A 21,714-nucleotide genomic window follows, 5' to 3' on the forward strand; every position below is an offset into this window, starting at 1 on the left:
ATATACTGTGTTTCATTCATCCATTCATTATCCACACTTACTTTGGATTCTAGTTGGTTGTCTTATCGCTGTCATCACAAAATGACCATCTTGGCCAAACTGTCTCTATCAATGGCTCTGCCAGCGTGTGTGTGCCCGTCTGTCTGTTGGTTTGCATTTGGACTTTTCTGTTTTCTCTTTTGACCTCACAACAACGCTTCTTCTCCTTTGTTTGAGCTTTGGGGGGAAACGGGTGCATGGACCGACATGCTACCATGACAACAGAATGTGATTATTACGCACACAAACACTGCATATAGCGCCTTGAAATGCACCCATAAACCTCACTGTGATGTATGTGCGTGCGTGCGTGCGTGCGTGCGTGCGTGCGTGCGTGCGTGCGTGCGTGCGTGCGTGCGTGCGTGCGTGCGTGCGTGCGTGCGTGCGTGCGTGCGTGCGTGCGTGCGTGCGTGTGTGTGTGTGTGTGTGTGTGTGTGCTCGACTGAGAATGGTGTGATTCAGCATGTCCCCTAACTGCCTCTCTATGTGTGACAAGCTGCGCTCCAACCATTCAGCAAAATCACATGCGGTTTTCTAACGAGCTAACCAATCACACAATGGTCTTAACCCGTGGTTTAACCTGTGATGTCATTGTTCTTTTTGCCAAGATATTTTGTTCTATTTATTTATTTTCCCAAAAGCAGCTTCGTCATCATCATCATCATCATTGCCAACATGATCATCATCAATCATCCTTGTCTTCCTCTCTGTCATCACTGCTGCATGGCCACATTACAGTACATTTTGCACGCACGCACGTGTGTGAGTGTGAGTGTGTGTGTGTGTGTGTGTGTGTGTGTGTGTGTGTGTGTGTGTGTGTGTGTGTGTGTGTGTGTGTGTGTGTGTGTGTGTGTGTGTGTGTGTGTGTGTGTGTGTCTGTGTGTGTGTGTGTGTGTGTGGGTGCACGCTCATGCGTGGGTGCGCGCGCGCGCGTGTGTGTGTGTGTGTGTGTGTGTGTGTGTGTATGTGTGTGCGTGTCTGCGTGCGTGTGCTTGCATATGTACTCGCTTTGTCGTATAATCAGCACCATGACTGGCAGCTTGCATGTGGACATCAACTTCAAGTCACACAAACAAAATCCACTGGTTTGCTTTCAGTTGCCAGCTGCTACTGTTGTATGTGTATGTGTGTGTGCGTGTGCGTGTGCGTGTGCGTGTGCGTGTGCGTGTGCGTGTGCGTGTGTGTGTGTGTGTGTGTGTGTGTGTGTGTGTGCGTGCGTGCGTGCGGTCATTGCTATAAGTTCATTCCATTTCAATTTTCATCTAACGCATTCGCCATTCCTTCCTCAATCTGTTTTAATAAAACATCCTTATCTGTGTGCGTGTGCGTGTGCGTGTGCGTGTGCGTGTGCGTGTGTGTGTGCGTGTGCCGACTCCACCATCCCCTTCCAACCACACACACACACACAAACACACACACCACTCACTCACTCACTCACTCACTCACACGCAGACTGTATGCGTGTATGATATGAATGTCGTGCAGCTTTTGTGGTGTTTGTGATTGTGGCTCCTGAATGCTTTGGTCTGGTTGATGTGTCTGAACTGACAACATGTGTCCATTAACTCATTTTGGAATCTATATTTTATATTTTTTTGTTTTGTTTTGAGGTGCGCAGGTTCAGGTGGACACTTTGCAAAATGTTGAATTAGTTTGCATATTCCCATCTTTATTTTCAGCGTCAGGGCTGAAATGATTTTGCGACCATCAGCTGTAAAGAGTAAATACACCCGAAGTCACATTGTAAAAAAGGCACTGGCCTCTACAGTTTGAAATGTTCAACTAGATTACACTGCTGACCACGCGTTAATCGTGATGTAATAGTACCAGTTTCAATGGTAAGGCAGGAACTATTACGTCATGAATGGGGTGTGGCCAATAGTGCAACCTAGTTTACTGACAGGGTGTTGTTCCTCTTTAAGATGGAAAAAAATACTTTAGGAGTACACAGCTGTCTCACTGCCACATTAGAGACCGGCCAGCAATGCAATGTAACCTGACAAAATTCTTACACCAGCGAAAGGGACACAGTAAAATCCCCAGTGTTCATTTATCCATTTGTGACTCTGAAGGCTCTGACAAATAGAAAGCTGTGTCACGTGAGGCCACTTGTTCACATCAAAGGTGGGATAACTTGAGGCGTCAAAGTGTCTCTATCTTTATATTTGGTTAGTTTACAGTCATATAGAACAAGGCACTTTTGTACCAATTCTCCTCATCCAAATCTATTATTTTCCAGGATCTGTGCAGACCTTCGCTTATTTAGTTTAAAGAGTGCACTTAAAAACGCAAACATACATAGGCCTAATACTGTACACACTGCAACACAAGTTTGAACTTGTCAATGCCTGGCTGCCATTATACACATTGTATTTTAGTAGTCTCTACCTCGTATCGACACTCGAAAATAGAACCAAACTATGAATGACACGTTAAGCTGTTTTGTTTTGTCAGGGCCTTGAGAGTGTACAAATATAACCAAATGGACCTATAAGGAAGTTAAAATAAGACTGAGGATTGTGCTGTGGCTGTGCAGATACCTTCAGAGAAAACATGGGTTGTTGCCACCTGGTTCTGAGCATCCACCTGTCAGACAGTCTGTTTTGTCTGCTGGAGGACGTTTCTGTTTGTCTGTCTGTCTGTCTCTCTGGGGTTTCCCTGATCCCCACACACACACACCGTCGTCTTTCCCTTCCCACCTTCTCACTATCTCCTTTCTCGCAACCCTTTTTTGTCCTTTCTTTTCTCCCCTGGCACAGATGCGAGTGGTGAAAGCGTTCCGTAGTTCGCTGTACGAGGGCCGGGAGAAGCCCGAGTCCCGGAACTCCATCCACAACTTCATGGCCCACCCAGAGTTCCTCATCAACGACCTCATCCACAACATCCCACTGATCGACGACACGGACGTGGACGACGAGTCGGAGCTCAGCCGATACCAGAACCTGCACCCGGCCCTCCGCAAGCCGCCACCCCCACCTGCCCAGCACCCGCCCCCAACTCGCACCCGCCCCACGCGCCCCTACCGCCAACACAGCCTCCCGGTGACCCCGTGCAACAGGAACAACAACAACAACAGCAGCAGCAGCAGTAACAGCAGCGGTGGCGGCAGTTCAACGGCCACACGTGGCAACAGAACCAACGATGGCGTACCAAGTCAGAGTGACCGGAGCCCTTACCATCCTTTCCACCACCATCACCCCCACAACTCCCACCACCCGCCCCATTACCATCATCATCTTCATCATCATCATTATCATGACAGGGACAGGCTAGACAACCCTGTGCCCTCTTTCCCTTACCTGGTCCCCAGCCTCTATTGCGTAGAGACCTCCTTATAACTGAGACTAAAGAGGAGAGTGGTGGTCAACAGGGGAGAGGTGTGTGGGGGGTTGTTTGGGTGGAGTGGGGGTGAAGGCTGAGGACAGAGAAAAGTCTGTTTCATCAGAGTTCAAAGCAAGGAAGGAGTGAGGGACAGGGGGTGGACAATTGAATTGAAGACTTCCCCTTGGAGGCTCCTTGCGAACATTAAGAGTTTCCTTCCATCTGACACCCTCCAGACCCCAAAGCCTGACCCGCCCCTCCCCTCCAAATACCTCCACCCACCCCCTTTACCCTCCTGTAATTCCTCCCACCACATAGACACCTCCATGCACAGGGGGGGGCGGGGATGGACACGGATGAATCTGCAACTCTACTACACATCCCACGAGGCATTGGGGGCCAAAAGGGGGCAGACTCATTCTGTTTCTGTTTCCCAACTGGGGTTCTCGTCTGCCTACCCACCACCATTCTCATCACAATTCCTCTGGTTATTTTCTAAAGCTATTTTTGAAACACTATGTTGCTTGCGATACAAGTGATGCTTTGTACATGCTTTAACCACAGTCTCATTTATTTGGTTGAGTGGTTGGTTGGTTTCATTCATATTTCGTACTTCTTCAGTTATTTCTCATTACGTTCATTTGTTCTTTTTTCTTTTCAAGCTTGTGCAGGATTTTACTTTATCGGCTCATTTTTATTTATTTTATTTTATTATAAAATAAATAATGTATTTATTTCATTTATTAGCTTTCCTTCCTCTCTTTCTCTCTCTTTCTCTATGTTTGTATGTGTATTGTCTTGTCTCTTCTGAAGGAAAAAAAAAGAAAACTGACAAAAAATGCAAAAACAGAACTTGCAACAATGGATACTGTTCATTTAAACCTAATAGTAATTACATAAGAGAATGTCTGCATAATAATGTGTCAAAGTCTGAGCAGCGATGACAGAGAGCAGAGAGCTAGTCTCGTGGTCGCCATTGCTCCTCCAACCTGACTGGCCAACCCTTGAAAGCCTCCACATACATAGTCCCATCATGGGCCCACTCTATTCTGGTATGGTGGCAAAGAGCATGGAATTACCTGGATTCATAGACTGTGGCGTACGCCTATAAAATATACTCTTTTGCTCCATGCAGTAAAAACTTTTAACTTGCACTCTCCCATCCCCACCCAATATGTATGGTTAGATGTTGGACTCTAGTCCCTTTGTCTCAAGGTCTCACTGTTTGGCCTCTTGTTGTCAGCGTATGGGCATTTAATATTTGAGTTGGTTTTAAAGCTGAATGCTTTGGGAGCATTAACCCTTTAAATGCCATCAACCACACAACGCACATGTGATGGCCCTTTAAAACCTTACATTCGGTCACTCAGACATCCACCTGCTTCTGCTCCACTGCCGTTGGTTACTCAATGTCCTCTTCTCATCTGCGCATGAAACACAACTGTGGATGTATGCAAAGATTCTGTTCTGGGGTGAAATATGCTAAGAAACCACTGTACTACTGAAGTACAAGCACTCACCATTCCCACTATCAGGTCCTTGTATGATTATATCACAAATCCGCCTTAGTTACCAGTGTTTGCTCCTACTGTACATCCTGTCCAGGTCTATAATTTGACCAAAGAGAGCTCACTTGTCATATCCACATTTTGTTACTATGGCAAAAACTGTCCGCATCCCGTCATCACCAAGTGCAGTACTTTAGTGGGAATTATATTACTTGTACCTGTCCAAAATACTCACACTGTAACACATTGCACAAACAAAGCCAACACAAAACATATCCACAAAATGCATTCCCCACAACAACACGTGGTGGAGCACTCATACTAACATTACATTCCACCTTCATCTCTAGAGCCTTCCGTCGACCCTAACATTCCATGGTACATAAAAAAAAAAAACATTCCAATGATGTCATCACATTCCAGACTTAAAGTGTGAGAGTGCCCCTCTTGTATCCCATGTTGCACTAGGTGTGGGTGAATCGCTGATGTTATGTTGCCTCTGAGTGTGACTACAATGCAATTACAGCCCTGGACCCCTCCCCAACCCCCAACCCTCCTTCTCCTCCACCTCCCATATCTTGCCATGATCCCGATCTCCTTCAATGATCTACTGCTATCACCACCAGACAAGGCAGGGGCAAACAATATGCAACAGACTGCCGTGTCAGCAAGTGCAGTTGGACATAGAATTAGAAATGCATAATGTATAAAGCAGAAATGTCTACATGCAACTGAGAAGAGAGAACATGTCCGTCCTACTAGCGCTACTTCTAGTTGCACACAGGGCTCTCTGAGAAACACCCTCACCTGTATAGAACTCTCATCTCCTAGAATGCCCGTCATCATGGTCACCACCCTTGACCGGCCAATGAAATGGCTGGCTGTGGCAGTTGTGTTGGTCTTTTTGAAGCATGCATTTGGTATCATTAATGTCACTCTTTATGTCTTGTTATATAATTTAGGCTAGATAGTCTGTGTGCTTCAATCTCCAAGTCTCTTGTCATGCTCTCACACACACATACATACAAACAAACACCATATTCTGGCCATGTCTAACCTGGTCTATTTCAGCACCGTCTAGCAAGGCTAGAGCAAGGCTAGACGGTGCAATACACGTCTTTTGTCTGCAATACACAACACACACACACACACACACACACACACACACACACACACGCACGCACGCACGTACCCACACACACACACACACACACACACACACACACACGCAGAGAATCTGTAATGGTGTAAATCCCACAGTCCAGTTCCAGCCATCTCTGTCCCTCCATCCTGCCACGTTTCTTCATGATGTTGTGAGACAAATTCACAGGAGGGAAAAAACTCGTGAAAATAATATGTTAGAATATATTTACTATGAAAGTTATAAATTATTGTACAACTCCACCACTACTGTACATATCGCCCTCAAATGCGCACGTGTGCATCTTTCATTTACAGGTTTTGGTTCCTGTAATAATTCTTTTTTTGTTTCTTTTCATTCTATTGCTTTTTGTAAAGAGGGGAACAACAAAATGGAAGCGCTTGTATATTATTATTATTATTATTATTATTATTATTATTATTATTATGTTATTATGTTTATCTTGATTTCATCCACCGGTGCTCCCACTGATGGAAAAGGGACAGTTGCGTATTTCTCCCGAGCGTAGCCTACTCTCAGGACTGCATTTTCTGTCCACTGAACAAGCTCCCTGAGGTGTGCAGAGATGCTTTGTCTCTTCACGCACCATTGTGTAAGACCAGGAGATACAGTACATGTACCTCATTAGATCAACCACGACACAAGAGGGGACCTGGTAAGGACAATAAGAACCTTGGAAGGTAATGCAGAGCTACAGTAGAGTGCAATGCATTGGTCACAGGCATTTGATAAGGCTGTCCTTGTAGATCTGCTCCGAAGTATTACTGCCATGCTGTAATGGCAGAAAAACATGTGATGGTGTTAAGGTCTCCATTATATATACAGTTGTAAATATTCTGTGTGGAATGGTCCCCCCTCTTGCACCTTGCAGTGCTGTTCCGCAGACAGAAAATGCAGGCTCAAGCCCGAATTATACTTCATCGTATGACAGCGTCGTGCACAGAAAATAGCCGATCTACAAGCACACAACAAGTCGTGTTTTGAGTTTGTAGATCTACCGTCGTAAGACGAGGCATAAATCGGGTTTTAACTGTGTTGAAATGGAAAAAAAGAAAAAAGAAAAGAAATCTTACCACCATTGAATATATTAAAAGAGTTACCTGCCTGTTATTTAAGCAAATAAATATATATAAATATATATATAAATATATATATATATGAGGAAGAACACACCTGTATACTGTAGACTAAAACTGTATGGAAATCTAAGAGAATTTAATGGGAATAAGTCCAACACCTTTTGTCTGTATGAAAGAAAAAAACTATCAAAGTATTCTACAATAATAACTTTGACAAAGTCTGTGTGACTCGCTGTGTTGTTTATTCTCACTGGTGGAGGGATACAGGCTTTTGTACATTTATTTTAATGTTATTGTGTATGTTTAGTAAGAATACACTACAGGTTGACTACATGGTTTCAATGGCTGTCAGTGGCTTCAATGGCTGAGCTTTTTTTTTTAAATCATCAATGTTATTTTCCCTTCAGCAGCAGAGGATAGTGTGGTCATTGGTCAAGTTGCAAATCTAAAGCTTGTGATTTTAACTCCCCAAAAGTATTTAAGCTATATCTAATCCAATTGGCTATTAATATATGTCTTATTGCCAAATTCAGTAGAGATAAGTGTAAAATAATTACTGTTTACAAGCATCAAACAACATACTGCAAAATCTTTGCAGCAATTCAAACACAGACCCAGGAGAGACACAGGGATGGGAGTAAATGGGATGAACTCTAGTCAGCCAACAACTGGGAACGAATTGGTTTGGTTCATTCAAACCCATTAGTCTGTGGGTGGTATGGTGCAAAGATGTTGGATACCTAATTTGGCTGTTAAAACATGTTTAATACAAATTGAATTTCAGAAAATTACAAGGGGATATACATTTTCTTTTAAAGACACATTACTACTTTACAATAAAAAATAGGTGAAGATAAAAAAAAGAATATTTACGGCATTCACAAATCTGCCACCTTAGAGTCTATCAGGATCTTTTTTGGTAGGCCTACCTCAAACTGATAAAATAAAATCCTCATTTGTGACTGTGAGAACACTGCTAAAAAGTTAACATCAACTTGTGTCATGTACACAATTACAATAACAGCTTAACATTAATAACATTAACATTCTGTCACAGTGACAGAATGCAAGAGAGCATGAGAAAAACTACAGTCGGTTAATATTGTCTGCTATTTTGTCACGGTGCGGGGCAGAGAAGTGTAGGACCCAAGCGCAGACAGTGAGCGGAGACAGAGTGATTCAGATGCAGGGGGATTTATTACTTAAACAGGGAGTATAAGGACAACAGGTAACATACAGAACACAGTAACAACATTAATGAACCGACACAGACTGGAAACAGAGGGACATATAAATAGACAGGGACTAACTAGGCACAGGTGAGAACAAAGGACAATTAACACATGATTGGCTGGAACAGAACAAGACACAGGTGAACTACAATTGCAAAGACATACTAGAGAGACAAGACAGGAAGCAACAACTAGGGCAGACAGGAAACACCAAGACAACACTACAGAATAAAGGTACATGGAGAACATGGAACAAAACAGAAAGAGTGGTCCAAAAGGGTCCAATACCATAAAAGGTCAGACAATGGCTAAATAATAAAGTCAGTCCACGGTCCGAGGAGCGGATCGTGACACTATTTAGCCTACTTGTGTGTATAAATGCCAGTAAAACAACAACAAAAACAGCAACAACAACATGAACATATTAATTATGAAAAGTCATAAAAAGCCACAGAACTACAATATCAGTTTCATGTTTCAGGTTAACTGACAAGAACATCTTTGTTTGGTTTTCACATTTAATTGTCAGACTCAGGAATACTTTCAGATCTTACCATCTATGATGTGGTTGTGATGTGATGTACAGATCTGACAAGTGATTTCTTTTACTGATACTGCTCCAGCAAGGCATTCTGAACAGTTGCTGTCCGTCTTTTGCTGAGCCACCATACGTACCTGCAGAATCTTCCTCAGCCCCGGCACATACAATGCTGTATGATTAGTTTACTTTATCTAGACTGTAGCTTATGGGAGTGCAGGGCAGCATTAACTTCAATACTGCCCAGGTAAGTGTAGTAGCCTACCGTTAGCCTAGGAAGAGGTTGTCTACACACTGTCAGCCAGTAGGATGGAGATGTGCAGTGTCCAGGTAGGCTACTGCTGTATCTGTATGAATGCCTTTGGCCCAGTTGATAGAAACCACTTCAAGACTGCTGCTGATAGACTAAGGACTTACCACTAAACTTGCCTGTCAGCCCTCCATATGCTGCAACCACATGCATTTCCAGTGCTGAACCTTGCATACTGTAAGTTTTGCAATGCAGCTGAGGAATGACTGTATAACATGCATCCCACTGGGATGCACAATTACATTATAGAGCTGTTCTGGCTGATTCCAGCATACCTGCAAGGTGTCAACAAACGGTTCCATGTCAATTGTGAGGTGAATACTGTACATGTCACATGTATATGACCATAGTGACCATATCTGCTGCCTGCTTGGACACCTGGTTGGATGATAAGGTGCGAGAGAGACCTTGACCTGACCTTCAGCACATAGGCCAAAGACTGACCGTCAAGTGAAAATATAACATTAGAAATAGATTCTACACCTATGACCCCCCCAGGTTCCCATATGAATCACTATTCATATGAGTTCACAGATTCCCTCACACAACTGCAATTCAATTTGTTGTTTTTAACATAACTTTGTACAATGGAGCATCACCTTGGGATGGACACCATCTTTGATTTGGCGATACATCATTTACTGATGGTAATTTCACTGATTGAGACACATTTCTTGAACCCTAAAACATAGGGTTAGACATCAAAACCACCTTTCTAGGTTGAACAGTATCATACATCCATTTAAGCTCCTGGCAGCCTTATTGGACGCCATCTTGAAAATGATGGCTTTACGATACATATAATTTCCTAAATTATTTTGTATGTTTTTAAGCATGCCTAGAGGTACCGGAACCAATTGAAAGACTTTTTTTATATATTTTTTTGGGGGGGTTAAGTAGTATGTTTTCATATATTGACCCATGTCATTTTCGCCTAGTGTTATAAAATAAAATGCATGATAGCACCCATAAAGCTACCATTGGTGCAATGCTATCACATATTTTCTAACTCTAGACATGCATACCTTTACAAAAATCACTATGAGCATTAATCCCCTCAGATGATAATGACCAACCCCCCTGGCTCACGGACTATATGGAGCTACCCTGAAGTCACATTATGACTGTTGGGAAGTCACATTGTGACTGGAAGGCGTTCTGCACAAAAGTCAATATGTGACTTGAGGCCAGGGCAGTTGCTTGAATGGAGGCGGTCCGTCCGGGACCCCCCGGTATATAAGCACCTAATTCGGGTCCTGCAGTGAGTTAGTCATTCTACAACGGACGGATGATGATGTTGATAAGGATTTATCTACTTGTGTGCTGCTTCTACTTCACAAGCATGCGATGTTTGCCCGTCCGAGGAGGATCTGGCAGCAGGTACAAAGTTGCACCGGTGAGTGGAAAATGGTTTTATTAGTTGTTGTATTTTTGTGTGTGAGAACATTTTGACATTGACAGAAAAGTTTGGTTCATGTGTGCACTACTGCACTTGTTACCATTGACAATAATGTGTTTCAGTATGATAATTGTAAAGAACATAAAGCTGTATTATGTTAAAAGTGAGGTAGAGGTACTCCATTGTGACCAGCACTCAATAATACACGCCTGAAAGGCAGATATTGTGAGGGGCTTGTATATGTGAGCTTACAGTATGTTTGCATTATTATTTTATATTCTGTACAATGATACTGTGTTAATATTATCAAACTTTTCTTTGTTTGCAGTACGAGCAACCTGTTACCGAGCCATCTCTGGCAGCAGATATTGTGTTCCGTGAGAGAGTCAACTTCAACACTTCAGCACTCATAGCTTGCCTCAACAGTTACAAGATCAACTTCAGTGACGTGTGGGATTTTGTCACAGACTCAGCAAGCTACATGAAGAAAGCCTTCAACACCATTCTTCAAGGCCTGTTCCGCAACTTTAGACACATCACACGTCTGGCACATCACCTCAACTTGGTACTGGAGGTCTTCCCAGACAACAGGGTGTGTGTGCTTGTGAAGAAAGTGTTAGGGGTTATTACCAGATGGGGCTACTGCATTGAAGCTGTCCAGGACCTTGCAGAGAGCTGGAACTGAAGAGGAGATACTCTGAAGGCCCATGAGATCTTCATTGTTGAGCACATTACAGAGATCATGACCACCCTCACCAAACTGCAGGAGACATCAAACCCCTCTGCTGCCACTATCCATGGTCAACTCGACAACCTCAACTCACCGAAGCGAGGGCTTTCACCTTCGCTTTCTCCGACTCAGATTCGGAGAACATCTTATTTCCACTCGACGAGACCCACCTCGTCGTGGATTCAGCTGTTGCTATTGTGGCTGAAAACGCCGCGCTACACGCAGCAGAGAGACGACTACGGTTCTTCGAGTGATCAATCTGCCGACGAGATGTCGACTGACAACCAGAGACGGCCTTACACCAACAGGAGCCAGCCAGCACCTGTCCCTTTTCGAGGGGCACCCCAAAGGTGGATCCAAACCAGATCATGGACTGCCGAAAAAGACACCGGTCAACCCGTAGAGGGGGAAAGAGACAACGTCCAAGGCAGAGGAGCCCGGAGAGGGGGCAGGGGGAGAACGTGATCAACTTGTCTAACAGAACTTTGACCGAGCATGAGACCGCCATCCTTTCTAAAGGTTTGTCCTTCGTTCCATTCAAAAAAGCTGACTCGTTTCAAACGAGAGTAGAACTGTTGAGTTATGCTCTCATTTGTAGTAATTATTTGTTTTATAAGAGGCTAAGTTAATGATGACTGTTTCTTTATGTTGTATGATTTGATTATTGTGATGGGCGTGTATTATGGAGCTGATTTGGATGTGGTGTCTGTTCAATAAAAAACCTCACTGCTAGGTGAGGGCAGCTAGTTCCTTAAGCTGTGTATGAGAAAGCTCTGTGTCTCCTGTCTCCATATTTTATTCTTTATTTCCCCCGTGAAGTTCGGTGTTATTATGTGTTGTGTATGGTTCTCATAAAGAGCCGTTGTAGTTTGACCTCTGCTAACAAAAACTCTTTAAAATGGTCAGGTCTGTCAAGTTGAAAGCTTTCTTTGCTAAAGAGGCTCCGAATACGATACATGGACTACAAACTAACCGAGTGCAAGAACCTGTGAGTTCTGAAAATATACGAACTCTGAGACCGAAAAGTACTTTTATCCCTCCGAGTTTTAATCACTCTGTCTGTAGCCACTTTTTGCAGACTTGTTGAACAAAATGTTTTTTCTGTTTTTCATGCTAACAAACAGTCGAAGGTTAACTCTAATGTAACTCCTCAAGAGAGGCTAGCTTTGGCTAATTTAGCTAGATGAGACAATTGTTATACGTAATGCTGACAAAGGTGGTGCGATAGTGTTGTTGAATAAAACGTCTTACAGAGCTGAAATTTCAAGACAGTTGAGTAATAGTGTCTTTCTTTAACAGTGTAGTACAGTCGTTCCCAAAGTGAGGTCTGGGGAGGGGACCCCCATGGGTCCTTGCTTGAGGGGCCCCAGGGGTCCCCAGCTAATTTAATTAATATCGCTAACCCTATACACTATTTTAACCACTTTAACGCTGCTATATATACTTTGAATATTCGAAAGTAGCAGATCTACAAGCTCACAAAGCGTCACTATATGACACATTCGAGAAATTTGGAATAATTTAGAAAAATTGTGAAATACTATATTGAATATTTGTTTTCTTAACACAACAAATCTTCTCTTATGCGGTTGACAGGTCCCTGGCACAACATATTTTCAAATGGGTGCCCGCGGCCAAATAGATCAATTTGGGGGTCCTCCTTAACGTGAAAAAGTTTGAGAACTACTGGTGCTCAGGGTTGCCATGTCCGCTTATTATAAGCGACTTTGGGCTTGTTTTTCTATCAAGTTGCTTGTAAATACTGGTAGTTGCACTTGCAGGATGCTCCCCATCTGAAAATATTGTGTGCCAGGGACCCCCATACAAGATTTGTGTTGTTAAAAAGTTTCATTTTACCTCTTCTGTTTTTTTCAAGATAATTGTCTTTTTGTTTTAAATAGCCGTGGGAAAATCTGGCAACACTGCTGGTGCTGCAGTCTGAACCTTGTGAGCCACCGTAGAAATTTGGTCAGCTCTAAACCGGAAGTTAATGCGCACCGCGCACATTACTTCCGGTAAAGTGTAAACATAAACACAAAACTAGAGTAGAGAAATAAGTTGTAAGAAGCCATAGAGTTATAAGTAGTTAGCGGTCGTTCGTTATCCAGTTGAGTGTTATGGGTAGAAAATGTCGTTTTCCTGGCTGCAAAAACACCTCCGGGCTCCACAGCTTCCCGTCAGACCCAGAGATGAGACGCCGCTGGCTGAGTGCACTGGGCCTGTCGCTGGACACTGACCTGCTGTGCAGATATGGAGTATGTACTGTCCATTTTGAAAAGCAGTGTTTCTCAAATCACATGGAGGTGGACATGGGCTATGCCAAGGTTCTGCAGCTGAACAGTGACGCTGTCCCCAACCCAGTACCAGTAACCACACCGGACCTGAAGGAACCAGCAACCTCCTCCACCAGACCGCTCATACACATTGTGGTGAGTCAGTGTGTATGAAACCAAAACATATGTACTACGCTGTCACGTAAAACAAGCAAACGTTGTATGGCTGTGACATAGGTTCACCATAGCTCTGGTCCATAGCGTTAGAAGAGGAGAACTCCTTCTAACGCTATGGACCAGAGCTAGGTTCACCACAGCTTGATAGTATGGTCGGTATCGTGATGTCAGTATCATGGTCAGTATTAGCCTTGGATCAAGACTATCATAGATGTATTTTATCAAGTCTGACTTCTATTTAAAGTACAAGTCAGACTCGATAAAATACATCTATGATAGTCTTTCTTGATCCAAGGCTGGGTCAGTATCATGTCATTATCATGTCAGTATAGTCAGTATCAATTCAATTCAATTCATTTTATTATAGTCAGTATCATGATGATACTGACATGTCAGTATCAGGTCAGATCATAGAGTTGGGTCAGATAGCTAAAGACACGGTTAAATCCTCAGTGATAGGATAACTCTGAGTGAGAGTGCAAATTCACTCAAATTGTACACGCTCAGAGTATATGATATAATGTATATTAAGTATATTCAGTCATTGCTGAATAAGAACTATTTTTATTGCTAGGAATGTTTACATATACGATCAATCTTTCTCGGTCACTCTAATATTTAAACTGTTTACTCCAAAATATAAAGTTTACGCAATGATATCAAGGTAGAAAGGTAAACAGAAATAGCTACAATCAATGTACACTATTGCTAAATAAATAGCAATATGCATGAATATTATACTGTAGAAATTGGTATAGTTTATTATACACCAATATTAGCTCTCAGTTCAATTGAAAGGTTAGTAAAGTGATGAAATGTGCATTCATTTGGATGCGCTGTAGTGAGTGTGCGTTCTACATGTCTGGCAGCAAACAATGTCATGTTTGTAACTTTGTAAACTCGATGGAAATAAAGTTATATTATTTACCATTTTCAGCCGAACAAGACCAGAGATATTGGATGCCAGACAGAACCAGTCAGCACAAAACATGCTTTTGTACAAGCTAATGTAAAGCCTAACATAAGAAGCAAAGGTGAGTTACATTATTATCCATCTTGTAGCAAGTTACCATTTAACATGAATGAATCATAAATGAGGTCTGACTTTACAAAGAATAAGCCGGCCTAGATGTACAGTCTACATTTAACCCACTACAAGCTGAAATTGGGTTTATTTGCATTCATTAACGTTACTTACTTTCCCAAGGTTACAGCCGTCACAACTCCCAGGACCATAAGTCCAGAAGGTGGAGTCAGATTGGGTCCCCCTACCTCAGACTAGGGCTGGGCGATATGGACAAAATAAAACATGACAATATATTTTTACCAAATACTTCGATATCGATATTGTGATGATAATAATGCGACATGTTGTGAGCTTGTAGTCGTAGATCGGCCATTTTCACTATTCTTCACATTTTAGAAGAGAAGAAACAAATAAGAGAACCAGGTGACTGAATGAATCTGTGTAACAGCCAGTGCAGCCATCATTTTGTTTTTGTGTAATCTGGTCCTGATCCTAATGTGGTCTCCTACCTCAACAGTGATTTCACACAACTTTTAAGTGGTTGCTCATAATATCAAGAAATAGGTAAAGATATTAATAGATTTTTGCAGATTGTCTGTTTTTGGTGAAGAGATGAGGCTAAAAAGAGCAGACCTATATAGAGTAGGGAACCCCTTTCAACCACAATGACAATATATTACACACATGCAATAGGGCACTGCATTATAATGGGGGTTGGCTCTATTCACTTGTAACACAGAGTAGTAGAGTCATCAAGGCTGTGCCCTCTTGTAATACTAAATCAAAACATATGAGTAACATGTAATTATATAACGTTTCTTTTTACATGATATACAACCATTCTTTACCCGTTTCTTAACAGCATGATAGGCATCCGTTAACGTTGAGTCAGGAGACCACGTCACACAAAAGCACAGGCTCAGTGACCTGACAGTGACCACACTATACACAAAACTGGCGGAGCTGTTACACAAATCCGGGTCAGTTATCCCTCTGATCATTTCTTATTACTCGACAAAAGCATTATCATTATTTGAAAGAAATGTAAAAGTTGACCCCTTTCTTCATGCACAGCTATACAAGCCCGAGCTCCAAACAGGAGTGTGTACTGTGACACGGATTCTTTAGTGGCCAATCCTGAGGTTCTGGAAAAGGCTGAGGTTCCAAGGACAAGCTTTGTCCCAGTCAAAAGAACAAGATGCGAGGTGTCAGCAGCAGATGACTCTAGCTGCCGGTCTGATGTTACAGAGAGCACCATGAACGGTGCAAGGTAAATTATGTAATTATATAGTTTCAGATCATGTTAGTTGCTGTGTACTGTTGCTTCATTCAATTTTGCATCTTGCTCTGCTGCACTCAACTGTTAGTCATATCTATTCAGTAAGGCCGATTTAATAGGAAAGTATGTGTGATGAATGATTCAAGGGCTTTAACAGGACAGTTTATGTGATTCATGATTCAAGGGCTTCAACAGGACATTATGTGTGATTCATGATTCAAGGCCTTTTATCAGGACAGTACTTGTGATTCATGGTTCAAGTCGACTTTTACAAGTATATGTACTGTATATTCAATTTTGACATGTTATACCTCATAGACCTTTAATGATATGTCTTCTTAGTGTTTACATTCAGTATACCTGCATTGAATACAGTGTATGAGTCTATCTACAGTAACAGTGCTGTACTTTTCAAAGCCATACTTGCCTATCAATAGTACTGACATTATATAGGATTTGATAGCAACAGCTAATTAAATACATTTTCCATTCATGCTTCAGTTCTTGTCTAGTGCCTGAAATTAAATTAAATTAAACTTAATGAAAAATTAGGGCTTTAGGGTTTTCCAAGAGAATAAACCTCTACATTTTATTTGTCTAATATCTTATCGACAATGGCTTGAGAACTGCTACAGAACCAAGCCTTAGTTGGCAGCGAATTCTTCGTATTACAGGTGCAGACAGCAAAGCTGCCTGTTCAGAATGGGACAGAAATGTTGTGTTTTCTCATCCAGTATAGATTGTAATCAAAAAGTCTTTCTTTGGACACAGTTAATTGTATTCCGTTCAGCTGGATTCCTGGTAATAGGAGCAGATTTTCTCTTATAGGGACACATGTCAATACTGTACCGTCTTTCTTTTCTTCACAGTATTACAAATGAAGTGCTGGCTCATTCAATGACCACGTACATCGTCTATGAAGACAGTATAATGGAACTCTTCAAAAGATGTCCAGTTTGCTCCCGAAGCTGCATAATTCAGAGAACAGTCATTGGGACACTTCTACAAGTGAAGCAGAGTTGTGCTCACTGCGAACACTTTTATCAGTGGAGCAGCCAACCAGTGAACAATACACCAGCACAGAAATATCAAGTATTGATGGTATAGCATTATAGGGTAGGTTGTATGTGTACCATTAATTGTGTCTGCCACCTCCATAAAATATGTTGATCATACTTCAAGACAAAATAGGTAAAGCCGACCATTTGCCAACATCAGCATGGGTCACACCGGACAGGGTTGATCTCCTCAGAAAAATTTAAATTCTCAGACAGGATGCCAATGATTCGCCTCCTCATTTGCACAACATCCTTGATAAGGTGACCCTGTAGGAAAATGATGCTGCCCCACGCCTGTCCTCCTGCTCAACTGTATGCCAATTGGCTTGAAATGGACTGACCACAGGTCAAGCAAAAACTATTGGGCTCCCAACCTCTCATGTGAGGTCTGACAATGTGAGAATATGCACACACCAAATTACATTTTGGCCTCTTTGATCAGTTCAATTGAGGGGTTTTGAAGTGAACACACAGCAGAGGAATCTGTACAGCTGGCGTTGACTGACTAAAAAGGTGGGCTTAATGAAATGGACAACCCACCTCAAGAACTCTTGCTTTTATTAGTTGCTGCTGCCTTTCCATTAAAACCCAAAGACATTTCTATCTCCATGGAAGTCACAAGCATAGGGCTAGGCTCGACATTAACAATTCTCTGGGAGAAATTGGTATTTTGGTCGGACTGTTACTTCAGTGCGGACAACTGAAATAAATACATAGCACATTATTGTTGTTAATTGAGAACATTACTTTGAATAGGAGTGTGTACGCTCACACTCATTGCATGGTTCAACAATATAACAATACAACAACATATGCCACACGTTTCACAAATTTGTCTCGTTTGTTTCTGTTATCATCCAGTTGCTTTCTGTCAGCAATTGTGCAGCAACATTTTTGCAAAGAATGACATGAAAAAGTGGGCAATGGTTAACAATCTACCTAGATTTGGGTCAAGGTCATAGGTCACAAAAAGTTAGTATTACGACCATAACTTTGTCCGAAAATATTCATATTTACAAACTAAGAACAGTATGCTCTTTGTGTGTCTTGAGCTATAATTCTATAAGATCGATAGGGTTAAACGTTTTTGGGTCAAGGTCATCAGTTAAAATTGAGTATGTTTATGTAAAGTATGTTTAATATTATCAATAAATAGGAGTCATATGGTCTGGCCTCATTTGACCTTGAGCAATTTTGAAAGGTCAAACTGCACTGCACCTGTTCAAGAACCAGGTAATCAAAATGGCCGCAGTATCCCCATTACATGCACAAAAGCCATTTGTCCACCAAAGATTCCAGAACTGCAGAGTTCGGGAACTACATTTAGTTCCTTAACTGTGCTTTCACCAGACAGACAGAAGATTATCAGGCAAATAAGGAAGAAGTGACTGTTACATTTGATATATAATTTTCGCACATGACACAATACAATTATAACATGGCTTAGTGGAGAAACTGAAGCTATCATTTTATTTTTTTCATTTTGTTTTCGTTATTTGCAACAATATTGGATGCCAGAATGGCATTAAGTTATGAAGGCTGTATGTGTTTCTTGCTAGTTTGTTTCCCATTGCCGTGGGAACATTGCAACCAATTGGTAGCATATGATTTTGTGTTGGTGGTCATGACATCATCCTCATCATTAGCTACGAGAGTTGCGTTCGTCTTCCTCATTCTCCAGCTGGTGGGCAGGCCTGTAGCGGGTCATGCCCCTCAAATCCACTGTCTGTAGGGCAGGGTTTCGGCGGGTGTTGTCCATACCGCCCACCGAGGTGTACCCTTTATCATAGAGGACACAGTAGGGGACATAGAGTGTCCTGAGGAAAGACCAGATGTCATGATAAGTCCAGTCCAGTAGAGGGTTGACTCTCATGTAATCGGGCCAGCCAGGGTCAGTAGGACACATGCGTGTGAGTGTGTGTGAGTAAGGGTCAGCGCTCCTGGTTCCCATCAGCACTGCTCTGAGTTCTGGTCTCCTCTCCTTAACTTCGCAGAGAGCCTGACGAATACTGCCCTCCATTGAGATCAGCTCCAGGTCGTATCTCTTGATGCTGTCCTGGATAAAGTGTTCCATTTCTGGAAACGCAGAGACAGTACGAATGTAGAGAGCTTTCGGCTTGTCTTTACAATCTGGACACCTCCGTTTCAGAGCAGCGTAGTAGAGGTGTAGCAGAGCAGTACAGTCTTTTCCTCCATTGAATCCAACACACATCTCCTCAGAGGGGTAAAGGTCCAACGCCTCCTCTATTGTCCTCAGAGCTGAAGACACTTTGTCTCCCAGCGGACAACCGCTGTTAGCCAATCTGTCGACCTCTGCTGGAGCGATGGACACCGGGTCAGTGACCAGAGGAACCACACTGCCTTTAGGCAGCTGTTCCAGCAGCTCTACTCGGGCGCGCTCCACCTCCTCTGGGCTGTCAGAATCCAGGACCAGCTTGACACGGCAGTAGTTGCTCAGCCAGTCTGGGTATGACCCCAGGCATACCCTCTTCCCCAAGCTTGCCTGGAACTGCGTCAGAGCTGGGGCGATGTCTACCTCATCTGCATCCACAAATACCTCTCTGGTGTGAAATGTGGTTCCTGAACCAGCGAACAGATGTTCCACACTGTTGAAGACTCTCTGCAACTGGGAGGGAATGCCAGGAAATATGTACACATTACGGACACTTACTAGGGGGTATCGTAGGGGTTGTCCAGTCTGGGGGTCCTTGCTGAAGTTGAGTTTAGCGGAGCGCGGTACCATGGCTAGTTTCATAGCAGCGCTGTCTTTCTCCACCGCCCCGAAAGACTCCTCTACCAGCCGGGACAGCTCCGGGTGGGGGTGTAGCTCCTCCTGGAATGCCATGGCAATGCTCTCAAAGGTGACGTCGTCATGGGTGGGGCCAATGCCTCCCGAGGTGAGGAGGTGGGTGTACTTGGGAGAGAGGAGTGCCACCTCCTTGGCAATCACCTCTGGCACATCTGGGATTACCGTAATACGCTCAACGCGCACACCCAGCTTTCTCAGTGCATGACAAAGAAACACACTGTTGTTGTCTACTGTGTGACCCTTTAGAATCTCGTCTCCGATGATGAGGATGGCTGCCGTGGTGGCTCCGCCCTTGACCCGGGAGAAAGAGGTGGAGACAGAACATCTGTGGATTTCAGCCATCGTTGCCTTGGTAACCTGAGCAACCACACTCCTCAGTCGGAACACTGCTCTGCTGAGCCTGATACTAATATGCATTTAAATATGAGGCGCATAATTGTCTTCAATATGGTAGAGTTACCTTACATAGGCTGACCAGAGCTTTTGTCTGACGTCACTCACAACACAAACCGGAGCCATGTATAAATAAAAACACAGATTTGCTCAGATGCCATTGCAATTCGTCCGTTGTATGGACACTGCTTGCTGGCCGTCATTCTGTGATTTAAAGATAAAGGCCAGGGCAACAGATACTTTAACTCCGATATTCAATTAATGTGAAAAACCTGTGTTATAACTTGCATCTTGGCATTTGTTTGAACAGCAAAATCTATTCAAACAAATGAACCATCCTCAACGTTCAGAAATCATATACAGTTGAGTAGTTTTGTGATGTTAGGTCTGGAAGAAGTCCACCCTGGTAATCTCATTCAAGGTCAGTATAAACAAATGATACATGATACTTATATCATAGTATCTCTCTATAAATGTGAAATCTGTGTCTGTCCCACGCATATCTCGTGAGCATCTGACCTATCACTAATTGATTGATTGATTGATGTATTGACAATTTGCACATAACAAAACAATGTACACAGGGAGTAGTCAAAAGGATAGACACAAGAAAGCCAGAAGCTTATTTCCATCGTGGTCCTGTTGATCAGAGTGTATCGCAGAGGACCCGAGGGTGTGATGTGCCGAGTGGGAATTTGGTCGGACCAACAGTTGTCCAGAACTGAAGATCCAAAGATCTATGTACATAGCTATCTGTCTTTCTGTCCGAGTCCCTTTTCTGCCCAAATATGGAGATCTCTGTGTGTCTGTCTGTCTGTGTCCCTTTTTATACCATATGGAGATCCCTGATTCCATCAATATGACAACATCATACACTGGCTTCCAAATACTATGATAACGGGAACTGCACTAAGTACTCTGACAACGGGTACTCTAGAGATACAACAGGTATTGCATAACCAGAGGCTCATGTGTTCCCAACAGGCATCGGCCTAGTATATTTAATTTCATATTTAACAGTAGAAATAGTTCCAGAGCATTGCAAATGTAGCTGATATTTAAGGCTAGACATTTACAATGTACATTTATAGGCCAATATATTAGGCCTATAGTACCAAGCACAGTCAATACTCAATGTACAACTAGCAACTTCCTCCACCGATGTCATGATATGTTCATACCCAGACGCTTTTTCAATAGTTATGGAAAACCCTTCTCATTTTAAGACATTTCCATATGATTAAAATGTAACTGTATGTAAATATCTGATGATGTCTCTTGTCTGTTTCCCTACCCTGAGGTACTGTGATCACTTCAACCAAAAGACTGATCATCACTAATCATCTTGCATTGGAACCAGCTGGATTGCAAAAACAGTGC

At 42.7% G+C, this 21,714-nt stretch overlaps 4 protein-coding genes across 4 annotated transcripts in view; 2 read left to right on the top strand and 2 right to left on the bottom strand.

Moving 5' to 3' along the window:
- The window catches only part of atp2b3b (ATPase plasma membrane Ca2+ transporting 3b), a gene marked incomplete at its 5' end in the record, with an annotated part of 41,627 nt that extends 38,674 nt beyond the window's left edge, over positions 1 to 2,953 (top strand). The window contains 1 exon segment of the mRNA XM_080444097.1: positions 2,799 to 2,953. Within this exon segment, the coding sequence (XP_080300223.1) occupies positions 2,799 to 2,824 (26 nt within the window). The 3' untranslated portion in view covers positions 2,825 to 2,953.
- A 10,063-nt stretch (positions 2,954 to 13,016) lies between these two features.
- The window catches only part of LOC308097658 (large ribosomal subunit protein mL49-like), a 52,565-nt gene continuing 43,867 nt past the window's right edge, over positions 13,017 to 21,714 (bottom strand). The window contains exon 2 of the mRNA XM_080445585.1: positions 13,017 to 13,092. The gene's annotated coding sequence lies outside the window, so the exon portion shown is untranslated. The remainder of the gene's footprint in view (positions 13,093 to 21,714) is intronic.
- On the top strand, positions 13,321 to 17,963 carry LOC308096812 (uncharacterized protein). Its single transcript, XM_080444278.1, has 5 exons — positions 13,321 to 13,747; positions 14,706 to 14,802; positions 15,658 to 15,775; positions 15,870 to 16,065; positions 16,944 to 17,963. Exons 1-3 carry the CDS (start codon positions 13,436 to 13,438, stop codon positions 15,660 to 15,662), a joined length of 414 nt encoding a protein of 137 aa, XP_080300404.1. The 5' UTR covers positions 13,321 to 13,435; the 3' UTR covers positions 15,663 to 15,775; positions 15,870 to 16,065; positions 16,944 to 17,963.
- On the bottom strand, positions 18,518 to 20,856 carry LOC308097252 (FAD synthase-like). Its single transcript, XM_080444924.1, has one exon. The coding sequence runs from the start codon at positions 20,356 to 20,358 to the stop codon at positions 18,775 to 18,777; it is 1,584 nt and encodes a 527-aa protein (XP_080301050.1). The 5' UTR covers positions 20,359 to 20,856; the 3' UTR covers positions 18,518 to 18,774.

This window comes from Gymnoscopelus braueri (assembly GCF_963280865.1).
Source record: "Gymnoscopelus braueri genome assembly, chromosome: 12".
Classification (NCBI taxonomy): Eukaryota; Metazoa; Chordata; class Actinopteri; order Myctophiformes; family Myctophidae; genus Gymnoscopelus; species Gymnoscopelus braueri.